Below are 25809 nucleotides of genomic sequence, written 5' to 3' on the forward strand. Positions count from 1 at the left end.
AGTTCCTCGCCAGCTGGTCAATGGACCAATGGTCAATAACCTCCATGACTGTCCAATCAGATTAACGGGTACCTTTTTTTTCCCCCAAAACAACTACCTTTAAACGTGAACTCGGCCTGGACAATCACAAAGGCCAACCTCCCATCTACAGAATCCATCTACCAGGCCCGCTGTCAAGGAAAGGCCACTGGCATTCTCAAAGATCCATCTCACCCTGGCAATGTTTTTCTACAACCTCTACCATCAGGGAGAAGGTACAGAAGCCTGAACACACATACTAGCCAATTTCATAACAGTTTCTACCCTACTGTTGTTAGAATATTGAATGGACTCACAAACTCTTAACATTCGCCTGTACCTGTGTTTTTGTTTTTGCTGCTGTTTACCTATTATTTACTTATTGATGCTACTTAACTCTGTGATCTGCCTGTATTGCTCGCAAGACAAAGCTTTTCACTGTGCCTCGGTACACGTGACAATAAATAAATTCAAATTCAAGAAACAAACAAACACAGACTAAATGACACTGGCTAATAACCAAGAACAACACAACGGAATTTCTGTGGTTCATCAGTAGTCTGACTATAGCATTCCAATCACTCCCAGATACCCATCGTGATACTGTAGTACACAGGTCACAGGATCCTAACTTTTGGCACACAGCCAAAAAAAAAAACACAAACTTTTACAGCCTGAGGGCCAGAGGTATCTTGTGTGGCAACAGAACAGAACTCATGGTGTCTCTACTCAACATTATTTTTTAAAACGTCTGACTATCATGGAGAATTTATAACAAGAACCAAAGACGCCAAGTAGAAAGCATGCCTCCAACGCTAATAACTCCTAACAACTTCAAGAAACTATCCTTCATTACTACGGTAAACACAATGCATTTACCTGTTTGCATTTTGAAAGTATTGGATAGTTCCTCGTTAGCTTTACGTGCAGAAGATTTCCCCAAAGCATCAGCAAAGCCAGATGGTTCCTAGAGTTAGAAGGTAGAAAGCAGTTCAGCATTTATTTATTTAATTTATCCCTGTACCATCAAAATGCATCAATTACTCAGATCTGGGAGGAAAAGCAAGAGAGATGTGATGGCTGGAGAATACTGGGCAGCAGGAGCAACCAAGGTGGGACCACCTGGGAGGTGGGTAGAGGGACTGAGCGTGCGTCGCCGCTGAATTAACTTCTCGGGACAGGCAACACCACTGACAGGCAACAGTGCAGACATTGCAGAGTTTGCCACAGTCCACTGTTGATCCAGCCCATCTCCACGTAAGTGGTGGCCATGCTGCATTCTTTGATCACGATGGCCTGTAAGTATACAGGACTGGCTAACTTGGAAAAGCAGGCAAAAGTGAGGACTGCAGATGCTGGAGATCTCAAGTGCACGGTGCTGGAAAAGCACAGCAGGTCAGGCAGCATCCGAGGAGCAGGAATATCGATGTTGGGGCAAAAGCCTTTCATCAGGAATTTTGGAAAATTGGTAACTTGGAAAAGTGGCTATTAGTCCATCTGTTTATAAAAGGCAGGTGTGAGGGCAGTGGATTTGTATCATTAACCCTGTCACTGGCCAGGGCCAATATGCAAAACATGGCGCAAGTCAAAGGAAGCCCATCATAAGAAAAGGGGTTAGACAGTTTAATGAGTTATAAATGGGCCATAGGGTGGGGATGTCCAAACTGTTTGAACAGAGGGACATATTCATGAGGTGTAGCCAACAAAATGCACAGTGCGCTGAACAACTTTTCCAGTTTTGTTACATAAGGATCTCCTGCTGTGTTAACCACAGGACAGCAATCATGGCAATGGTAATGATAGAGTCATAGAGGTTTCCAACATCGAAACAGACCCTTCAGCCCAACCTGTCCATGAGCCCAGTTTTCACAATTAAACTGTCCCACTTGCCTGCATTTAGTCCATATCTCTCCCCATACCAAACCCATCCAGTTACCTGTCCAAATGTTTGAGTGACAAAATTGTACTCGCCTCCACCACTATTTCAGACACTCACCACCATCTATGTGAAAACATTGCCCCCCTGGACTCTTTGTATCTCCCCGCTCCCACCTTAAATCTATGGCCTCTAGTTTTAAGATTCCCCCACCATGCGGAAAAGCTGTTGGTTCTCTACCTTATCTATGCCTTTTATAGACCTTAAAATCCTGTTTCCTACAATTTGGAAGATGTTAAACCACCCCAGGTCAGTGGTTTTGCTCTCTGCATTTCTCTCATTCCGTCTGTGCCTCTGTCTTCCAGTTTCCTAACCCCACCAGGGCAGGAGGGGGTAGCAGTATGGGGCAGGAATGGGGAGGATTAGCACAGGTGGACTGGGTTTCAGGTAGCAGCAACTCGACACTTCTGAGAGTTAGGTCACACAATATCAGCAGTCAAGTCCAAGGCTTTAGTGGGAAGGTATAGAAGCTTTGGATACCAAGGAGTACTCATCACACTCAGTCCCAGGAGGCCCATCCCAGCCTTGCTTGCTGAAAGATGGGACACGGATCAGAACATCTCTCTCACTCCCAGCTCGGATTACAACCGAAAGAGGTGAACACAGTGACAGAAAACCACCAACTGCGATAAGCAGCTGATCCACTGCAGGGAACAAATCAGTGGAAAAAACGTTTACCTCAGTGCACTGACCTATCCCACTGCCATTCCACAAGGCCAGAAGATATATGAAGCAGAATCTACAGTGCTCCAATGTTCACTGATCCATTTATTGTTTAATAAATCTGTTTGGCAGTTTATAGCCTTGACCACGATTTAATGATATTCATCTAAACTATTCATGCAAAAAGAAGCAATATTCTACTCCACGAAAAAAAAATTCCCGAATGATATGGCATCTCTTAACTCTTACCTCTTCCATCACTGGCCCCGGTGTGAACTTTTCCGTGGGGAGTGGTTTTCCCTGGTGAAAATTTGTAAGGATTACAGCAATAGTCGACAGGGTCTTTCCCTAGGAAAATGCAAAACAGAAAAATCACTTTACAATGAGACACGGAAACTTGTAATTAAAGTTATTTCTCCCAAACATGAACAAACTGCAGCCATGAATCAAAAGATAGTGACTACGCTGCTTTCCAACTCTTCTCCCTGTTCAGGGATACAAAAAGGAAATAGCCTCACCCAACAGGGGCAGAAGAAACCATATCAGAGCTTGAGGCTGACATGTACATTTTAGAACTGATTCAGTCCCACCAGATATTCAGGTTGCTTGCAATATTTCATCCAATTGCTTTGGTGACATGAAGCCTGTTTGTTCCACTGAATGGCCTCTTTACCATTGCTGGTCAACGTTGCTTCTTAAAGGCTGGTTCACTGCAGCCTGTTTACCTGGTACATCCCAGGTTATTAATGGCTTTACACAACCTCATCCAAAGAGAGGACACTGGCGGACTGCCCAGTTGCTTCCTTTTTGACCAGCTCAATCTCTTTTCAACTAATCACTATCACAATCACGTTCTTGAACTGTGTATTATCAACGACTTCCTTCTAGAGACCGAAGCATCCAAACTCAATAATTCCAGTACCAATGGCCCATGTGACTGCCCAGATAATAAGAAACAAACTAGATGGATCTTTCTTCTTCTGGCAATTCCTATCTTTCACTGCGGTGTTAACATGTAATAAGGCTGAGATTATGTTTGTCAAATCATTTAAAACTTTAGCCCAATCTTCCATTGAAGATGGAGCTAAAGACCATAAGACACTGGAACAGAAGTAGACCATTCAGCCCATCAAGTCTGTTCCACCATTCAACACGATCATGGCTTATTTGATAATTCTCATCTCTACTTTCTTGCCCTTTCCCCATAACCCTCAAACCCCTTAATAATCTGTCTATCTCAGCCTTGAACAGCCCTCTGTGATAAAGAGTTCCACTGATTCACTAACCTCAGAGGAGAAATTCCTCCTTGTCTCTCTCTCTCTCAAATACATGGCCTCTTCCTCCGAGATGGTGCCCTCTGGAGCTCAACTCTGCCACAAGGGGAAAACCACCTTTCCACAACTATCCTACCAAGCCCCCTAAGAAACTTGGATGTCTTAACAGGCATCTTGAAAGTTTCACAAATGAAACATCTGTGAAGAAAGCCATTCAAAGAAGCTAACTAATGGTATCCATTTAACTCATTTTGTGGAAACTAAAAATTACTCTAATTCCGCTTGACAGAAAACTAGAAGCATTTACTGATACTAAAAATAACCTTCACAAATTTAGACAGTGATTCCGTCAAAAGACATTGACAGAATCCCTCTGGGCAATTAGGGACTGGCAATAGTTGGTAGCTATGCAATGGTGGCCTCATCTTGTGAATGATGTTTTTCAAACAGTTTTTCAACTGATTGAACGTCAATGGTGTATTTTTGAGACCGAGTTCTACAATTCCATTAAGCTAAAAGTGATTAAGTTCTTTTTCACTTCATTCATGACTGGCCTGGTTCTATTTTTAAGATTACACCTTTTCATTCTGTATTTTCCCACATAAAGGAATTAGTTTCTATTTTAAAAAGGCACGGCAAAGTCAATTAACGTCAGAAACATTTCAGGACATGGGACCACCCCACCACCTGCAAGTTCCCCTCCAAGCCACTCACCATACTGGCTTGGAAATACATTGCTGTTCCTTCCCTGATGCTGGGTCACGATCCTCTCCCTAAAAGCATTGTGGGTCAACCCACATCAGGTGGACTGCAGCAGCTCAAGAAGGCAGCTCACCACCACCTTCAAGGGGCAACTAAGGATGGGCAATAACTGCTGGGCCCAGCCAGCAATGACCACATACCTTCAGTAATTTATTAAAAATGCTATACTGCCCAGAGGGCAATCAAGAGTCAACCACATTGCTGAGAGTCTGGAGTCACATGCAGGTCAGACCAGGCAAGGATAGCAGTTATCTTCCCTAAAGGACATTAGTGAATCAGTCTGGCTTTTCCAATAATCACAATCGACTCATGGTCTTCACTTGACTCTTAGTTCCAGATTCTTACTGAATTCAAATTGCACTATTTACCGTGGTAGGATTCAAATCCAGGTGCCAGAAATTTACCTGGGTCTCAGAATTATCAGTCCAGAGAGAATCCCACCAGGCCATCACCTTGTCCCCGGAAATCGATTGATTATTGTTCGGCAATGGCTTTAAAGAACGAGGCCAGAGATCGTAAATGGAGCCAAAAACCAGATTGGTCGTGATCTCACCAGATTGCACAGAAGGCTGGGAGGGACTGAGTAGCTAATCCTGTTTCTGTGTTTGTGGAATTAATTTCAAAGCAGAGTGCTTCCACTCCTCTTTAGAGGAAGACAAGCGATTTTCCCTTGCCTTACAGGGACAGCTGTTCCTGGTTGAGGAGAGATCCTCACTTCCTACAGAAAATCATGAGTTCTTATTTCTCCCTATTCAGTATAGAGTCACCCTCCCTCCAATCTTTCGACAGCTTTCTCATTTGTTTCCTTCCCCAGTTCTGACAGTGGTGGGTCTCTCCTTCCCTGTGGGGATGTGAGGACTGCAGATGCTGGAAACCAGAATTTAGATTAAAGTTGCGCTGGAAAGCACAGCAGGTCAGGCAGCATCCGAGGAGCAGGAAAAATTGACGTTTTGGGTAAAAGCCCTTCATCAGGAAGAGAGGACGGGATCCTCCAGGGTGGAGGGATAAGTTGGGGTAGGGCTGGGGAGAAGGTATCAATGAGTACAATGGGTGAATGGGGGTGGGGATGGAGGTGATAGGTCAGAGGGGAGGGTGGAACGGAGAGGTGGGAAGGGAGATTGGCAGGTAGGACAGGTCATGAGGACAGTGCTGAGCTGGAAGGTTGGAACTGAGGTAAGGTGGGGGGGAGCGAAAATGAGGAAACTGGTGAAGTCCCCATTGATGCTCTGGGGTTGAAGCATTCCAAGGCGGAAGATGAGGTGTTCCGTTCCGAGGCCTTCTGTCAACCGGGGGAGCTGTCTGTTGCTTTTCTTTGGTACGTGATGTACAGGATAATAACTAAAAACCTTGCAGGCCCACAAGTTATATTGACAAAGCTATAGTTACCAAGCCCATGTCGTCAGCCAGGATTCCTCCACGAACATTTTCGGGTCTCTCCTTCTCTGCGAAATTTGTCAGCAGGTTATAATACATGCCGTTCCTCTGCTCCCAGAATGGAGGCAGGTCTGCATTATTCTCTCGCAGTACCATCCAAGCCAGGGCCTGCTTCTGGTGAGGGAGCAAGGGAGTGCAAACAGCCTGGCAACACAAAAAGCAAGTCGTTGGAATTGTAACAAAGAACCTATCAGTGGGTCAGGAGAGAGAATCAGAGAACCCCTACAGTGTGGAAACAGGCCCTTCGGCCCAACAAGTCCACACTGACCCTCAGAAGAGTAACCCACCCAGGCCCATTCCCCTACTCTATTATTCCATATTTACCCCTGACGAATGCACCTAACTTACACATCCCTGAAAACTACGGGCAATTTAGTATGGCCAATTCACCTCACCTGCACATCTTTGGACTGCAGGAGGAAACCGGAGCATCCGGACGAAACTCAAGCAGACACGGGGAGAATGTCTGTGGAGCTTGCATACAGTCACCAGAGGCTGGAAATGGACCCGGGTCCCTCGTACTGTGAGTTAGCAGCGCTAAGCACGGAGAGCCACCATGCCGCTCAAGGATACCTTTGTGACTCTTGAAGCACTAACTCACACTTGCAGCCCCAAACATTCAAAACTCCCGGCCACTCAAGATGCTGAATCCGTTCAGAGGGCGGTCAAAGTCAGCAGCACTTCCTGAGGAAGTCACAGGACCCTTGCATCCAGTTTTCCACACTGCACAGATAGAAAAGGTGCCCGAGTGATTCTGCAAATTTCCGCCAAACACTCCCTGCGTTGACTGTAAAATGGGTCCTAATATGTCCACATGGGAAATCAAACATTGGCTGAAAATAGCAAGTGCAAGAATCCCAAAGACAAACGACAGGCCGTTCTGCTATAATGCATGTCTCATCAGTGCGAACTGGCTATAACACGACTGACAAATTGTGGAAGCTGTTTGGATAATGCAAACTTTCTACCGAACAGGTATTGCAATTTTCTATTAGCGATCTCGTACAGCACAACTTTCACAGCCCAAGTTTGCAGAGGAACACAACTGTCATATTATAGCAGAACGACCTACACAAAAGGAGAATTTTGTATGCCACAATTAGAACTAGTGGGAAATTGTAAAATTAGTGCAGTTTTAGCAGTACAGACTTGATGGGCCAAATGGCCTCTTCTGTATTGTATGATTGTGAACTCTCTGCACGATCTTACCTAAACATTCTTCCTCCATGAAAAGACAAGCCAATTACCAGGAGCAAAATCAGTTTAGTGTCTTCTAGTTCAGTCGGGTGGAGAGTTCAGAAACTTACTAATGTATCATCCCCTTCTCAGGTCTGCAGCCACCTACCTACAGGACTTGCAGTTTTCAATCTTAAAATCCATCAACAAAAGTCAAGAAGGTGTCAGACTCAACCCTAGTCTCCAAATAACAAAGTCATTAATTTATACCCCAAATCATAATCTACATAAATATTGTGTTGCTGTACTTCATGTAAAACTCTGTTGCTGGTGCTGCCTGTCAGATGACAGGTTAAAGCCAGGTCTACATCATTTTTAATTGACTCATGGGATGTGGCAACATTTCTCACCCATTCCTAGCTCCCCCTGAGGTGGTGGTGGTGAGCTGTCTTCTCGAGCGACCACAATCCATGTGCTGCAGGTAGACTCAAAATGTGAGAATTTCAGGATTTTAAACCTTTGACACTAAAGGCACTGTGACACATTGCCAAGTCAGGATAGAGAATGGCTTGGAAGAGGAACTTGCTGGTGGTGGCGCTCCCCTATATTGCTGGCTTGTCCTTCTAGATGCTTGTGGATTTAGAAAGTACTGTCTGAGGAGCCTTTGGATGAATTTCTACGGCACATCCTGTAGATGCTGCATACTGCTCCTACTGAGTGTTGGTGGTGGAAGGACTGAGTGCTTGTGGGATGTGATGCGAATTAAGCGGGCTTTATCCTGGATGGTATCGAGCTTCTAGAGTGTTGTTGGGGCTGCACCCATCCACCCATCACACACCTGCCTTCCGCCCTCCAGATGGTAGGCAGGGCTTTGTGGAGAAAATTTAGCCATCACCCCTTTGACATTGAATAGCTTTATCACTACTGAACACCCAACCAACGGTACCACTGACCAGAAATTGAACTGGACCAGCCATATAAATACACAGTAGTTACAACCACAGGTCCAAGGCAAGGAAACCTACACCAAGTAATTCATTTCCTGATTCCCCAGGGCCTGACAATCATCTCCAAGTCAGGAGTAGAATGGAACTCTCTCCATTGGTCTGCATGGGTGCAGTTCCAACAACATGCAAGAAGCTTGACACCATGCAGGTCAAAGCAGCTGACGTGACTGGCAAAGCATCCACAAGCATCTAGTCATTCCACTACCGACACTCAGTAAGACTATCTACAAGATGCACCATAGAAATTCAATTCTTGCGCCACTGACAAACATGTCAAGGTCATGTCTTTTAATTTTTGTGCTGTTCTTTTAAATTGCGGACTGAAATGAGAAAGAACCGGTTTGAAACCCAGAGATTTACAAAGATGGCTGCATGGTTTAACGCAAGGCATTTGAAACCTTTTATGAACCCGGTGGCTTCCAGCAACATGCAGACAAACTGGAGCCCTAGAGTCGCTTACAAGTGAAGCTGATTGGTAATTGGTGTTTAGTCCACAAACGAATGACAAACATCCTCTGGCTACCAACAACAAGGGTGCCATTTAGCTGAATAGCTTGTGCTATGAAGAGGACAGAGAGAGGTTTCGTCAGATCAGAAGATGTGCAGCAGCCAAAAACACATTGAGTTCTCTGCAGGAAGACACTAAACCTGAAGAAGGCCAGTCTGCTTTTCCGTCAACTCAGTTGGGACATTGAACGGATACGTGAGAGGCAGCCACTCTGTGTCGCTTGCAAACCGGTGGAGATATTTGGAAAAAGAAAGTTCAAGGCGAAAGCTTCAGATTAAGAAGAATCAACTCCAACAGATTTTGTGAACAAAGACTACAGACATGCTTTCCCTGTTTTCCCTCTGCCCTGTGTCGGTGTATGTGAAAAGGGGAAGTTTATTAGGGATTTACAGTTTTGATTGGTAGAGTTTGCTTACTTTAGTTTAATTGCTTACCTACAGTTAGAATCTGATGATTTGTAATAAATAATCATTTCCTGTTAAATACAGAGGCCTGGTCCATGCTTTCAACCATCCTCAATCTGAAAATCAGCTAGTTTGGGTATTTTGCACATTTCTCTTAAAATCTTTAGTTGTTGTGATGACCATGGGTATAATGGGGTTCAATTTACAACACGTTACCCCAGTGAGTCAGGAAACACAGTAGCAGCAGTACGTACCATCTACAAGATGCACTGCAATAACTCATCAAAGCTCCTCAGGCAGAACCTAAGGCATGAGGTGGCACGGTGGCCCAGTGGTTAGCACCGCTGCCTCATAGCATCAGGGACCCGGGCTCGATTCCAGCCTCGAGCTACTGTCTATGTGGAGTTTGCACGTTCTCCTAGTGTCTGCATGGGTTCCCTCCGGGTGCTCCAGTTTCCAGAGCTAAATTACCCACAGTGTTCAGGGATGTGTAGTCAGGGGTACATGTAGAGTAATAAGGTAGGGGAACAGGTCTGGTTCTTTAGAAGGTTAGTGTTGGGCCAAAGGGCCTGTTTCCACACTGTAGGGATTCTATTCTGTGAAATCTTCCAAACCCACACCACAACCATCTAGAAGAACGAGACTAGTGATCAAAGCACCAAGGTACCCTGTGCCTGAGGAACGAGACATGGGAACACCTGCACATTCCCCTCTATCCTGACTTGGAAATGCAATGAATATTCCTTCACTTTGGGTTAAAATCCTGTAACTCCAGAACCTAACATCACTGTTGACATGCTGCTCATTCCCGAATTCCCTGTTAGCTCATCTGTTGACCATCTCGGACTCGTAATTTTGTCCAAAAGCAACAGTGCAATACTCGTGTATCTGACCTTAGCTGGTTCCATTTCCCGAGTCTTGTCATGTTCTTTCAGATCTTCAAATATTTTGTCAAATTCATTCTTGAGCTGCAAGAATAAAAATCTGTCATTGCACTTCTGAGAGAAAAGCAAACTAGCTTCAATAGGGATAGAACTGTACTACTTTTGACACTTGTACAAGTACAGAAAGCTATGAAATATAAACTATAATCTTTAAGTTTAAATTTAATCTAAATTTTTTCAGGCTAAAAGAATCAAAGGGTTCGGGAAGAAAGTGGGAACAGGGAACTGAGTTGGATGATCAGCCAGGATCTTACTGGATGGTGGAGCAGGCCCGAAGGGCTGAATGGCCTACTCCTGCTCCTATTTTCCGTGGTTCTATGTCACACAAGATCAACTGAAGGTAGAAAAAGAGACCTTGGTTCTCAAATTTTACCAAGTATCTATTTTATCCTTGGACCCTTGGCGTAAAGGGGCCATTAATACCGAGCTGGGGACGAGGACATCAGAGATGTACAGCAATGGAAACAGACCATTTGATCCAACTCGTCCATGCCAACCAGATATTCTAAATTCATCTAGTCCCATTTGCCAGCATTTGGCCCATATCCCTCTAATCTCTTCATAGTCACATACCTATCCAGATGCCTTTTAAATGTTGTCATTGTACCAGCCTCCACCACTTCCTCTGGCAATTCATTCCATACACACACCATCCTCTGTAAAAAAGTTGCCCTTTGGATCCCTTTTAGATCTTTCCGCTCTCACCCTTAAACCTATGCCGCTCCAGTTTTGGATTCCTCTACTGTGGGACAAAGGCCTTGGCTATTCATCCTATCCATGCCGTTCATAATGTTATAAAAACTTCTATATGGTCACCCCTAGCTTCCAATGCTCCAGAGAAAATAGCCCCTGCCTATTCACTCTCTCTCTAGAACTGAACCCTCCAACCCTGGCAACATCCTTGTAAATCTTTTCTGCGCCCTCTCAAGTTTAAGGGTGCAGAAAACTTACTGACACTTATTATCCAGGAACACAAGGATTGATCAAAGCACCAAGGTACCCTGTGCCTGAGGAACCATACACCCAGAGTCTATTGAACTCAACAGCCCACTGCACAATGCATCTGCTAAACCCTGGTACTGTCTTATAAAGCTGACTTACTCATAATTACGACATCATGATTACTAGCTAAGGAGTTAACAAAATACTTTACCTGTTCCACTGTCATCTGCACAGCAGTGTGCACAGGAGCTTTGTAACTGGGACCCGGTCTTGCTGATCCCATTCCAGACCATGCCTCAGCAATCCCACCACCTAAAAGAGAACCTCCAGCCAAAGTGCTATATGAATGAGACTGATTCAGACCAACCAAATACAACAGTGTCCGTATCATCGGCTTTATCAATTATATTGCAACTTACGTTTTATGACAGTGTACAGGTTTACAAACTGCTTCAGTCGAGTGCCACTCTCACAGTTATATAACAGAGGTCACACTCTGCAGTAATGATCTAAACTGCAGAAGGGGACTGACCGGGTGCTTTTGAAGGTGGAAGATGGATTGAATGGGACGTTACGTAGAAAGGAAGTTCAAGCGAGATGGCTGAAGCTTCTCGAACCAGTGATAAGGCCGATCCACGTACGGGAATAATCACAATGAAGGTTTATTGGAAGCAAGAGTCAAGACGATTGCCGAATACATGGTCGCCTCTGAGACTAAAATCTAGCTCAATCCATCAGCATGGTGCCGAGGAAACAACATATTGTTGGGAGGTAAAGTACAGAGCATGCTGGAAATCTGAGACGAATGCTGGAGAAATTCAGCAGGTCTGGCAGCCCAAAGAGAGAGAGAAACAGAGTTATCAGAGACATATTAACAGAGACATACAGCACAGAATCTGACGCGAGTCCAACTCGTCCATGACAACCAGATATCCTAAATTAATCTAGTCCCATTTTCTAGCGCTTGGCCCATATCCCACTAAACGCTTCCTATTCATATACCCATCCAGATGCCTTTTAAATAGTCATTGTACCAGCCTCCACCACTTCCTTTGGCAGCTCATTCTATACACGCACCACCCTCTGAGAAAGTTGCCCCCTGAGGTCCCTTTTAAATATTTTCCCTCTCACCCTCTAGTTCTGAACTCCCCCAACCCAGGGAAACATACCTTGTCTATTTATCCTATCCATGCCCCTCATGATTTTGTAAACCTCTATAAGGTCACCCCCTCAGCCTCTGACGCTCCAGGGAAAACAGCCCCAGCCTACTCAAACCCTCCAATCCTGGCAACATCCTTGTAAATGCTTTCTGAACCCTTTCAAGGCTTGTCTTCGGAAATGGTATAATCTGAGGATGTGGTCTTTGAATATTTTACAGTGCTTCTTGAAAGGGAAGCAAGAGATCCCATTGCACTCTTCCAAGAAGGGCCAGAGGGATTTTCTACAGTGTCACGTGTATTACTTATCCATTTGAAGCAAGTCATTTGCTCAGTTAATTAATTGCTGCTTCTGCAAAGCTCCTTTGCTCACGAATGCTGGCACATTTCCTAACGTACATCAGAGGGGGCAGACTTGAAAAACTACTTCCACTGGCTGCAAAGTACTTTGGGTACCCTCAAAGATGCTTCAGAAACGTACTTTGTTTTTTTCTTTTTTCCTAGTCAAGAATGAAAGGCACAAGGCTGTGGATGGAACTCAGAAGGCAAATACCACCTTAAGAAACACAATTAGGGCAACAAGGGAGAAGCCAGTAGTCACATGACACCAGGCTGCTGTCCAACAGGTTTATTTGACATCACAAGCCTCCGGAGCACTGCCCCATCACCAGGTCATCTGATGAAGGAGCGAGGTTGCAAAAGCTGGTGATGTCAAATAAACCTTCGGGAATATTAGATTAGATTATCTAGTGTGGAAACAGGCCGTTCGGCCCAACCAGTCCACACCGACCCTTCGAAGAGTAACCTACCCAGACCCATTTCCCTCTGACTATTGCACCTAACACTATGGGCAATTTAGTGTGGCCAATTCACCTGACCTGCACATCTTTGGACTGTGGGAGGAAACTGGAACAGCTGGAGAAAATCCACACAGACACGGGGAGAATGTGCAAACTCCACACAGACAGTCGCCAGAGGCTGGACTCGAACCTGGGATGCTGGTGCTGTGAGGCAGCAGTGCTAACCACTGAGTCACCACGCCGCCCAGAACCAGTGGCATGTGACTTCTTTGTCCATCCCAGTCCTACACCAGCACATCCACATCAGAGGAAGAAGGGACCAGGAGTACAAAATAACAGCAAGATGTGACTTAGTGATAGGAGGCACTCCACTGTGAATGGAAGCAGTACTGAGAGGGGGTAAAAGAGTCTTCATTACGGGGCAAAGAGTTCTCATCGAATCCATGATGCCGGTGTTTTGACCGAAATTAGCTCATTTGCATGCTGTCCTCTTGCCCCACACTAAATGCTTGCTGCCAACGGTACTTTTTAAAAACTCATTCAGAGGATGAGGGCCTCACTGGCTGGGCCAGCATTTATTATCCATCCTTAATTGCCCAGAGGGTAGTTAAGAGTCAACCACACTGCTGTGGGTCTGGAGTCATAGGTAGGCCAGACCAGGGAAGGATGGCAGTTTGTTTTCCTAAAAGGAAGTGAGTGAACCCGATGGGTTTCTCCATCGACCAACAATGGATGCACGGTCATCATTAGAATCCTACTTCCAGATGTTATCTGCTGTGGAAGGATTCAAAGCCGGGTCCTCAGAACGTTATCTGGGTCTCTAGAGGAACAGCCTAGCGATAGTGTCACTGGGCCATCACCTCCCTCTACTTTAAAGGCAGTGAGATTGGAAAAGGCAAAGAGTTATGTCATCAAACCCAAAATAGCTAAACTACATGTTCTTTTTCTCAATTTAAAAACAAAAAGTGGCTCTCGACATCGGTTAATCTGTATTTACCTTTTGTGGGAGGTGCCAGTTTAAACCCGTGTCTCTTTAACCTTTCCAGAACAGTGTCACGGTTTTCTTCTCTACCCCAGAACGAAAGTTGCACTGGCATGGTGAACACGTTGTTGGCACCATAAGGAACCACCCTGTTTGAGAAAGAAATACAGACAGTTCTCCAGCAGCACTCTTCCTTGTTCCCACTCTGGCACGGTGGACAACTGAAACCGTGTAGAGGCTTCGAGACTTGAGGAAAGAAACGCAAAACTGCTGGCAAACCCATTGCTGCGGTTACAGTTCCGAAAGATCACTAGATTCACTTCTGACCTGGTACCTAAAGAGCAAGGGGCATTAGCATGACATGGTGCAGCCACAGTGCAGTCAGGTCATGCTTAGTCTCCTCGAACCACCACTGCAATATAAGACCTCAAATGTTTCTCAACCTGATCGAGAACAATGAGCCCTGCTTGAATCACAAGCCCCTGTTCTCTTTAGGTACCCAAACAATGCTACCTCAGGCTCTTTACCGCCAGTCTCTGACCTACACCAACTTATTAATTCAAATTGATCTCTGGCAGCACAAGAACAAAGAGCAAATCAGGAATCTGTTTTAAGCAGGTCAATTTTCTTATAGATGCATTTTAAATAATCATTCCACCAATTAGTTATGAATCCTTTTTCCCTTCCACCAACACCCCCCCCCCCCCCCCGCAACCTTCACTTTGGTCTTTTTCTCCCCCTCCCCGGGAGACCTTGCTGTATGTTTTTCCTGTCCCTTTAACTCTTCCCTGTTAAATTCCAGTAGATTTTGCCCATAATTACATCCCCTTGGCCTCATTAACAAAGCCGCTCAGAATTAGCAGCTTTACTCAGAGAGCCACAATAGATGGTTGCTAAGGAAGGCGAAAACATTGCATTTCTGAGGCTGCTGACTAACCTTACAGTAGCTGCTGCAGAAAGAGGTGTAAGAAATGTTGACAAATGACTTCCTCAGAAGCACTGATTCAAACCACGTGTTTATCATGTCATTGCACGCAGCAGAAAGAAAATATTTGGGGAATATTTTTGCGTTGTTTAAAGAAAGCATCTTTGCATGTTTCTCAAGCTGTTCATAAGCATTTTACAAGGTGCACTCATGAAGTTTGGTCAAAGCTGTTATGCAGGAAATCACAGCTGACACAGAAAGATTCCATAAATATGTGATAAATGACAAGTTACATTTTGCTGTTGTTAATTGAGGGAGTAATATTGGCCGTACCGTGCAAGAAAGCAATCCTCTTTAAATAGGAGCTTGAAATGTCCATGTAAAATAGCAAACAGGTTTAAGATTTCACCCAAAGTATAGTCACGACAACAGTACAGCACACCCTGAACTCAGAGATCAGCCTCAATGAGATGGCAAAGTCCAGAACCCATTTCCTTTGGACTAAAAGCAAGAAAGGTAACAATTGGAGTCAAGCTGGAAATATGTGAAAAAGGAAGTTTATATCGAGCCTGTAATTGCAAATCCTGGGCTTGCCAATATCTAATAACTCACAATGCAGCGTGCTGGTGTACCACACATGTGGAGGATCACAATTGCTTACTTTAGTAATTATCTGCACCTACAAGTTCCAAATCAAGCAACATACATTAGTCATCTTCCTTCCATAGCTTTGATAGTAGAAGTTCTAACTAACATTTCAAGCTCAATGCAGCACATTAACCAGAATTTGCAAAACATTCACTCAAACACGTCATTTGGCATTACTATGGATTTGTATTTGCAGATACATTCCATGTTGTTCAAAAAGCACACAATCTGTAGGCAGTCGGTCTGTGATATTTTATTAACTCTTACTTTGGAAACAGAACCAGTCCGACTCAAGATTGGGATACAGACAGACTCCAACCTCACACCTTTAATGTATTGTCTGAGCCAAGATGACACGAAGTATATAAAACTGAACGTTGTCTTGGTTCTGCAATTTGAAAGAAGCTCTGGAATTAACATAAATGAAACCTGCAACCCATTCTAAGTGATTAGAGACTGAACAGCAATCTAGGTTCGTTCAACACATCACATCAGTGGTATGACACTTTGATCTTTTACTGTAAATTCTATGTCCTACGATTCTGCCCCACTAGCTAACTGACAAAAGGGCAACTCTCCGTAAGCTTGTAGAGATACACAATCCTTTATCCGAAATCCAAAATTTTTTTTGTAGAGTTTGGAATGTCATTTTGGCATGTGAACAGGTGACCCAACTCTACACCCACTCAAACCACGTCACTAAGATACGATGTGGCAGCGTGGCCCAGCACGGGCAGGCGTTAACGGAGTCTCAGTACTCGTACTATTCACATGTGCATCTGCTGTTAGGTCTTTTTTTTTTAAAATTTCACTGTGAAAATGTCATTTATTCTGAAATCTGAAAAATTCAAAATTTCGAGAAACAATTGGCCCCAAGGATTTCGGATAAAGGATTGTGTATCTGTACTTCCAAATAAACTTGTTGGACTATATCCTGGTGTTGAGAGATTTTTAATTCTTGGCATTGCAATAGCTCAGAACCGAACATGTTGACTCACCCTTCAACTCTGGCAAGTCTGTTATCCAGGATAAAGGCCAGAGGAGCTGCCAGTTCCCGTTTGATATGTCCCACCTGAATACCATTCACATTATTTACTTGGACTGCATTTCTGTCGTATGGGTTGTTTGGTTCTCGCTGAAGGGCAACCATTTCATTGTTGCTCACCTAACGCAAAGTTTAAAAGAAGTGTTACTGAAATGGCAGTTTTGGACAGTTACCAGCACTTAACCACATTGCTTGCAAAGCAAGTCCCAGGACTTCTGAGGATTAGTAGTAGTGCGCCTACCTTGGGGCCAGGAGACCAGGGTTCAAGTCCCAACTGCTCCCGAAGTAGGTGGCATCTCATGACATGAAGTCATGAAGGCATCTCATGACATGAAGGAGCAGCGCTCTGAAAGTTTGTGATTTCAAATAAACCTGCAGGACTATAACCTGGTGTTGTGTGATTTGTGACCTTGTCCACCCCAATCCAACACCGGTACCTGCACATCATCGTTCCTTAATAGTTTTGAAATAGAATTCCACCACCCAGATTTTTCCAATCAACCTATTTTAGTGAGTGGCTGTAAGCCATTTACATGGGGCATGGGCAGCATTCACAAGAAATGCTGATTATAAAATCGAGGCTGCTTAGTTCATGTACAAGAATTGTGCTTCATCGATGTTTCAGTGTTTTTAATCAGATGTCTTTGCTCCACAGAACAGCAAAGTCCTGATCAATTCTTCTCAGTGAACACAGAGAAAAAAGTAATCAATTAATAAAAAAAATGCTGGTCTTTTCACTGCAACGTGGTTGAAATTTAAAAGTAAAGGAAATGGTGCTTCAGATGATCAGACCAATCCTCAGACCTCATCAGAAACACTGAGACACTATCTCAGGAAGATACAAACCTGCCCAGGCAGATTAACCAGAACGACACTTCACTTGAGTTAAATTAGGAAGGCAATTCACAAACTCGGTTTGTATTTCTGAGAGTTTAGCAAAGTTGCGAGCAAGCGGATACGAGCTGCTTAAAAATGATAAAGCGATTTTTAATTTTAAAGAGTAGATAAAGAGTGGCGATTCCCTCTGGGAAGGGAGTACAGGGAGCACAGTAAAAATGTGAGGTGTAAAATCAGGAAGCATTTTCCTGTCTTGCTCCCCCACGCCACTCTTCTCACACAAACAAACAGGAGAAATTTAAGGAATATGAATTGAATGTTTAGACGGTGATATAAAAAGTCAGAGGTATGGACCAAAGGTAAGTAAATGGATAGATCATGGTCTTTAAAAAAAAAGGGTAGACAGACCCTGTTCCAAAGAATACAAAGCAGAGATCAGATCAGCAAGATTGGTCACAAACAATAAACTGTAGATTTTAAACTGCACTGCTGAGCCCATTGACTTTTCCAAAGGCACAACACCTTCAATTTATTTGGAATACTGTCAGTAATAAGCAGTGTCTTTCACGAACTCCAGTTAAATATTGGGAAGGCTGAAGCCACCCTCTTTGGTCCCCTCCACAAACTCTGCTCCCTTGCTTTGTTCCATCCTTCTCCCTGGCAAGTGCCCAAGACTAAAAAAAATTGTGCAATCCAGCTGGACAGAATTCATCCTGAATTCATCTCAGCCACTTGTCCACATAATCATTAGGACCACCTACATCCACCTGTGAAATGTGACTTTGATCCCATTTCTACTCTCGTGCTGCTAACTCCCTCTTCATTGTGGTTACTCCTGGTCTTGAATTTTCCAACATACTCCTAGCTGGCCTCTCACATTCTAGTTGATTTTGTCCAAAACTCTGCTACCCTTGACCTTATTCATACAAAGTCCTATTAATCCATTACCCCAGGAAGCACTGGCTTTGGACCAAACGATGCCTCCACTGAAAAATTATTTTCCCGGTTCTCAATATCCATCTGTGACCTGGCATCATTCTATCCCTACCATCAACTCCAACCCCACAACCCTTAGATAACAACACTCATCCAATTCGGTCCTCTTGAACCCCCAAATTTTAATTGATGATACTTTTGTTTTAATTAACTTACTCAGACATGTTAGTGTTCTGGAGCAATCGTGGTATCCCTACAATATGGAAGCAGGCCATTCAGCACATGGGAGGGTTGGTGTGGACTCAAAATGCAACCTGTGGGGCTTGAACCTGGGTCGCCTCAACCAGAGATGAGGACACTACCACTGTATACCAGAGTCCCTCTGCCCCTCAATTTCACATTCGGTGGAAGTGTCTTTAATTATCACGGTTCCAAATTCAGAAATTCCGTCACTGACCTGCCCACTACCTTTCTTCACTTTCATCCATTGAGACACTCCTTCAAATCTACTGCTCTGACTTTGGTCATCTGCCCCAAAATTGCTCAGTATCTTTACAATATTCCCATGAAACAACTTAGGTCTTTTTAGTATGGGAGGTGCACTATGCTTTTTATTCTCTATGTTTAAGTCAATAATAAATAGGTAATTGTGGACATGGCAAATTGAAGATTTAAACGCAGCAAGTTAATACTACACCGGATTGGAAAGACAAGTCTTACCACTCCTGTATAATAACGCATCCCAACCACATTCCCACGTAGGTTTCCAAATAAAACAGAATCCAGATCTTCATCTGGTGACGCAGTGTCATCTGTTAACGTGCGGTTTATCATCTGAGATAATGATTCTTCAGGATCTGGAGCAAAAAGAAAGCTGCCATCCGAAAACTGAGATGCAGATCGTCCACCCAAATACTGGGAACTAGACCAGTTGCGCCAGAACAGCATGCTGCAGAAACAAAAGAAAACCATGTTTTATAACCTTAACAATATTTAAACTCTCAGAACTTCAAACTCATCCATCCATGAAGGCTAGCAAATTCTTGTTGCTGCACCCATCACAAACTCTCAGTTCTTAAGAATGACAGAAGATTACAAGATTATTGCGAGATTACAGAAACAAAGTCCAGCACAAGTTTACTTTTTAACTGTCCCATTATTGGAGCATGATGCTTCATTAAATAACATCTCTCAAGATGCACTGTAATCAGCAAATGATGGTACCAATCTGACAATGAGAGTTAGTCCCAGGTCCCACTTCATCTGGAAGCACAAAGCATTTTATATTTCACAAGAGAAAAAATAAACGTTGCTGGGCTCCGAAAGTTTGAGATTTCATGCAAACCTGGTGTCATGTGACTTCTGACTGTCCAAGAAAAAAGCAAAGGGAGGGAAAAAAAATCTATGCAATACTTCTGGTGGGATGAAATTCAGCAGTTCAAAATTAGCACTTCAAGTAAGAAAACGTCACCCACGCACTCTAGCAGGATTAAAACACAATCAGCACATAGATGTAATAAACAGAAATTGCTGGAGAAACTCAATAGATCTGGCAGTATCTGAAAAGAGAAAGCAGTGATCCATCTCCATAATGGCATGTAGAATTTAGCATGCAGAAGAGTTACAAAGATTGCACAGCCCTTATTTTGATATAGCATGATATCCTGCAGATAAAACCCCTTTAGCCAGGCAGTCTTACTTGTCCCTCGTATACCTGGGCACGGAAAAGTTATGCAGGTGTGCAGCAATTACCACAAACCCATGACCACTTAGCACAAGTTTACTTGGCTATTTTTCACTAAGCAGACCCGATAACTTTAGCAGATTTGCATACTCTTAGCAACGAGGTGCAGAGACCTCCCTGAACAATATATTTTGTTCCCTTTAGATTTGTATCTTTGACCCAACGCCTGGATTTGATGCAGATTACAGGCTGGAGTAAAAGACTCGTGATGAAAAAACAACATTTCGAGGCTGAGGGTGACGATGAACGCTGTGTTGGTGGGTGTTTTTTTTTAAACTGGAAAATGTTGTCATGCACTCGAAAAAAAACACAACCAAATCTCCCATTGACTGTGGCTGCCTATATCAGGCCCCCAAAACACGGCTTGCTGTTGGTGAGTCATTCTTTCCATTCCGCCTGCAGCCAGCCCCTGCTTTTGACATTTACCCGGGATTACAAACCTTTTAAGCAAAAATAAGACAGCATGATGCCAAGGCAGGCTGCTTTGAGCTTCCAGCACTGCATTTCTAGCCAGGGCTCTGGGTTTTGTGCAGAGCTCTGCATTAAAGCCTTCTCCACTTTTTTTTTTATTTGCTGCTCTTAAACCGCAACGCGCACAGAAAAGCTTTATTCTACCTCTGCAAATAATCTTCAGCACAAAATCAAATCTTCCCTCCTGTCAGTGACTTGCAAAAAAGGTGTGTTTCTTTTAAAAAGAAAGGCCACAACATCAAGCCCGTCCACTCCACAATCCCAGCTCCTTTCGCTTTCGCCTCGGCTTGCGCGGTTCTTGCTGATTGACACGGCTCCCGGCCAATCAGAGCGGCCCCTCGCCAGGCAGCAGCGTATCAGAGCGAGCGGCGGGTGGGACTCTCACCCAGGGACGAGATACAACCACTCGATACATTGTGGCAGCTGACCAGCTACCGATCCCGTCCATTCATAAAGACAGGCTGGTGCTGTTTGTACTGGTGCTGCAGTGATAATGTCCCCACCTCTGGACCAGGTCAAGGTTAGAGAAGTCACATGACACCAGGTTCACGTCCAATTGAAATCACGAGCTCTCAGAGCGCTGCTCCTGACTTCACCCGACCAAGGGGCAGTGCTCTCAAAGCCTGTGATTTCTGATAAACCTGTTGGACTATAATCTGGTGACTTGTGACTTTGTCCTCCCCAAACCAACACCAGCACCTCCACATCTGAGCCAGAGGCCTGGGTTCAAGTCCGACCTGTGCCAAAGAGATGAAGATAGCTCTGAACAGGTTGATGAGGAACCGCAGGGGCGGCACGGTGGCACAGTGGTTAGCACTGCTGCCTCACAGCACCAGAGACCCGAATCAATTCCCGCCACAGGCGACTGACTGTGTGGAGTTTGCACGTTCTCCCCGTGTCTGCGTGGGTTTCCTCCGGGTGCTCCGGTTTCCTCCCACCATCCAAAGATGTGCAGGATCAGGTGAATTGGCCATACTAAATTGCCTGTAGTGTTAGGTAAGGGGTAAATATAGGGGTATGGGTGGGTTTGGCTTCGGCGGGTCGGTGTGAACTTGTTGGGCCAAAGGGCCTGTTTCCACACTGTAATCTAATCTAATCTAATCTGTTTAGATACTTTATTGCATACCCCTGGGACTTGACTCAGAGATAGAGATTTTACTGTTCTGCTACAAGAACCCCCTAACTCAGAGGTAGGGACATTACAATTGTGCTACAAGAACCCCCTAACTCAGAGGTAAGTACATTATCATTGTGGCACGAGAACCCCCTGACTCAGAAACAAGAACATTATTATTGTGCTACAAGAATCCCCTAACTCAGAGATAGGGACATTATCATTGTGCTACAAGAACCCCCTAACTAAGAGGTAAGTACATTATCATTGTGGCACAAGAACCCCCTGACTCAGAAACAAGAACATTATCATTGTGCTACAAGAATCCCCTAACTCAGAGATAGGGACATTATCCATGTGCTACAAGAACCCCCTAACTCAGAGATAGGGACATTATCATTGTGCCATAGGAATCCTCTAACTCAGAAACAGGGACATTATCAGTGTGCTACACAAAACCCCTAACTCAGAGATAGGGATATTATGATTGTGCCACAAGAACCCCCTAACTCAGAAACAGGAACATTATCATTGTACCACAAGAACCCTCTAACTCAGAGATAGGGATGTTATCATTGTGCCACATGAACCCCCAAACCCAGAAACAGGAACATTATCATTTGCTACAAGAACCCCCTAACTCAGAGGTAGGGACATTACAATTGTGCCACAAGAACTTCCTAATTCAGAAACAGGGACAGTATCATTGTACCACAGGAACCCCCTAACTCAGAAACAGGGACATTACCATTGTAGCACAACAGCCCTAACCCAGAGATAGGCACCCATTATTAATGTGCCATAACAGCCCCCTAACTCAGAGTAGGGACACTAGAAGAGCACTTAAGGTATTATATTTGTTTTCTGCTTCAAGGTTGTCCCTAATCAACCTGTTTAGAGATGTTATTAACACCTCTAGAGCGGTGGACTTGAACCCAGGCCTCCTACTCAGGGGGAGGGACATTACCATTGTGTCACAAGAGCTTCCAAATTCAGAGATAGAGATACTTCCATTGTGTCAAAAGAGCCCCTAAAATTGGAAATATTACATTTGTTCTGAATTCAGTTCTGAAGAAGTCGTACTGGACCTGAAAGGTTAACTTTGTTTCTCCCTGTATAAAAACATGATGTGAAGGTGCCAGTGTTAGCTGGGATGGACACAGTTAAAAATCACACAACACCAGGTTATAGTCGAAAAGGTTTATTTGGAATCACAAGCTTTCGGAGTTCTGCTACGTCACCAATCTGCAGATGCTGCTTTGTTGAGCATCTTTTGCATTTTTGTTTTTACTTTGGATTTCCAGTGTTGTATTTTAAGTATTCATTTTAGTTTATCCCAGGGATCTTCTTTAGAACATAGAACATAGAACATAGAACAATACAGCACAGAACAGGCCCTCCAGCCCACGATGTTGTGCCGAACATTTGTCCTAGCTTAAGCACCTACCCATGTACTTATCCAATTGCCGCTTAAAGGTCACCAATGATTCTGACTCTACCACTCACACAGGCAGCGCATTCCATGCTCCCACCACTCTCTGGGTAAAGAACCTACCCCTGACATCCCCCCTATACCTTCCACTCTTCACCTTAATCTTATGTCTCCTTGTAACACTCTGTTGTACCCGGGGGAAAAGTCTCTGACTGTCTACTCTATCTATTCCCCTGATCATCTTATAAACTTCTATCAAGTCACCCCTCATCCTTCACCATTCCAATGAGAAAAGGCCTAGCATTCTCAACCAATCCTTGTACGACCTATTCTCCATTCCAGGCAACATCCTGGTAAATCTCCTCTGCACCCTCTCCAAAGCTTCCACATCTTTCCTAAAGTGAGGCGACCAGAACTGCACACAGTACTCCAAATGTGGCCTTCCCAAGGTCCTGTACAGCTGCAACATCACCTCACGACTCTTAAATTCAATCCCTCCTGCTAATAAATGCTAATACACCATAGGTCTTCTTACAAGCTCTATCCACCTGAGTGGCAACTTTCAAAGAGCTATGAACATAGACCCCAAGATCCCTCTGCTCCTCCACCTTACTAAGAACCCTACCGTTAACCCTGTATTCCTTCTTATTTGTCCTTCCAAAATGGACAACCTCACACTTGACAGGGTTGAACTCCATCTGCCACTTCTCAGCCCAGTTCTGCATAATTTCTAAGTCCCTTTGCAGCCGACAACAGCCCTCCTCACTATCCACAACTCCACCAATCTTCGTATCGTCTGCAAATTTACTGACCCACCCTTCGACTCCCTCTTCCAAGTCATTAATAAAAATTACAAACAGCAGAGGACCCAGAACTGATTCCTGCGGAATTCCACTTGTAACTGGGCTCCAGGCTGAACATTTACCATCTACCACCACTTCAAAGTTTGAGAGAAGATTTGTAGCTCGGGTGCCCGTTGTTGTGGTTCTGTTCGCCGAGCTGGAATTTTTTGTTGCAAACGTTTCATCCCCTGTCTAGGTGACATCCTCAGTGCTTGGGAGCCTCCTGTGAAGCGCCTCTGTGGTGTTTCCTCCGGCATTTATAGTGACCTGTCCCTGCCGCTTCCAGTTGTCAGTTTCAGCTGTCCGCTGTCGTGGCCGGTATATTGGGTCCAGGTCGATGTGTTTGTTGATGGAGTTTGTGGATGAGTGCCATGCTTCAAGGAATTCCCTGGCTGTTCTTTGTTTGGCTTGCCCTATAATGGAGGAGAAAGTGAGGTCTGCAGATGCTGGAGATCAGAGCTGAAAATGTGTTGCTGAAAAGCGCAGCAGGTCAGGCAGCATCCAGGGAACAGGAGAATCGACGTTTCGGGCATAAGCCGAAGAAGGGCTTATGCCCGAAACGTCGATTCTCCTGTTCCCTGGATGCTGCCTGACCTGCTGCGCTTTTCCAGCAACACATTTTCAGCTCTTGCCCTATAATGCCCTCAAATTCAACTGGGACAACACTACCATTATAGGGCAAGCCAAACAAAGAACAGTCAGGGAATTCCTAGAAGCATGGCACTCATCCACAAACTCCATCAACAAACACATCGACCTGGACCCAATATACCGGCCACGATAGCGGACAGCTGAAACTGACAACCGGAAGCGGCAGGGACAGGTCACTATAAATGCCGGAGGAAACACCACAGAAGCGCTTCACAGGAGGCTCCCAAGCACTGAAGATGTCACCTAGACAGGGGACGAAACGTTTGCAACAAAAATTTCCAGATCGGCGAACAGAACCACAACATCTACCACCACTCTCTGACTTCAACCAGTTAGCCAGTTCTCTATCCAACTGGCCAAATTTCCCACTATCCCATGCCTCCTGACTTTCCGCATAAGCCTACCATGGGCAACCTTATCAAATGCCTTACTAAAATCCATGTACACTACATCCATTGTTCTACCCTCATCCACATGCTTGGTCACCTCCTCAAAGAATTCAATAAGACTTGTAAGGCAAGACCTACCCCTCACAAATCCGTGCTGGCTGTCCCTAATCAAGCAGTGTCTTTCCAGATACTCATAAATCCTATCCCTCAGTACCCTTTCCATTACTTTGCCTACCACCGAAGTAAGGGGTTATCCCTATTCCCTTTTTTGAACAGGGCACAACATTGGCCATTCTCCAGTCCCCTGGTACCACCCCCGTTGACCGTGAAGACGAAAAGATCATTGCCAACGGCTCTGCAATTTCCTCTCTTGTTTCCCACATAATCCTAGGATATATCCCATCAGGCCCGGGGGACTTGTCTATCCTCGAGTTTTTCAAAATGCCCAACACATCTTCCTTCCTAACAAGTATCTCCTCTAGCTTACCAGTCCGTTTCATACTCTCCTCTTCAACAATACTGTCACTCTCATTTGTAAATACTGAAGAAAAGTACTCATTCAAGACCTCTCCTATCTCTTCCGACTCAATACACAGTCTCCCACCACTGTCCTTGATCGGACCTACCCTCGTCCTCGTCATTCTCATGTTTCTCACATACGCATAAAAGGCCTTGGAGTTATCCTTGATCCTATCCGCCAAAGATTTTTCATGCCCTCTCTTAGCTCTCCTAATCCCTTTCTTCAGCTCCCTCCTGGCTATTCTGTAT

The 25809-nt window shown here is 44.5% G+C and overlaps 1 protein-coding gene across 2 annotated transcripts in view; it reads right to left on the minus strand.

Moving 5' to 3' along the window:
• Window positions 1-20900, minus strand: part of hltf (helicase-like transcription factor) — a 73985-nt gene extending 53085 nt beyond the window's left edge. The window contains exons 1-9 of one of the 2 annotated variants that reach the window (XM_087993327.1): window positions 20758-20900; window positions 19119-19347; window positions 16579-16745; window positions 14023-14156; window positions 11280-11380; window positions 10076-10150; window positions 6040-6231; window positions 2867-2965; window positions 898-985 (exon numbers count right to left, since the gene is read on the minus strand). In XM_087993327.1, the coding sequence (XP_087849453.1) occupies window positions 898-985; window positions 2867-2965; window positions 6040-6231; window positions 10076-10150; window positions 11280-11380; window positions 14023-14156; window positions 16579-16745; window positions 19119-19346 (1084 nt within the window). In that variant the 5' untranslated portion in view covers window position 19347; window positions 20758-20900. Of the gene's footprint in view, window positions 1-897; window positions 986-2866; window positions 2966-6039; window positions 6232-10075; window positions 10151-11279; window positions 11393-14022; window positions 14157-16578; window positions 16746-19118; window positions 19348-20757 lie in introns of both variants that reach the window. The other variant, XM_043702688.2, reaches the window with a different exon arrangement.
• Window positions 20901-25809: the final 4909 nt, after the last annotated feature.

Source organism: Chiloscyllium plagiosum, unplaced genomic scaffold (genome assembly GCF_037043375.1).
Source record: "Chiloscyllium plagiosum isolate Xiang-an unplaced genomic scaffold, Cpla_swu_hap1 HiC_scaffold_13, whole genome shotgun sequence".
NCBI classification, from domain to species: Eukaryota; Metazoa; Chordata; class Chondrichthyes; order Orectolobiformes; family Hemiscylliidae; genus Chiloscyllium; species Chiloscyllium plagiosum.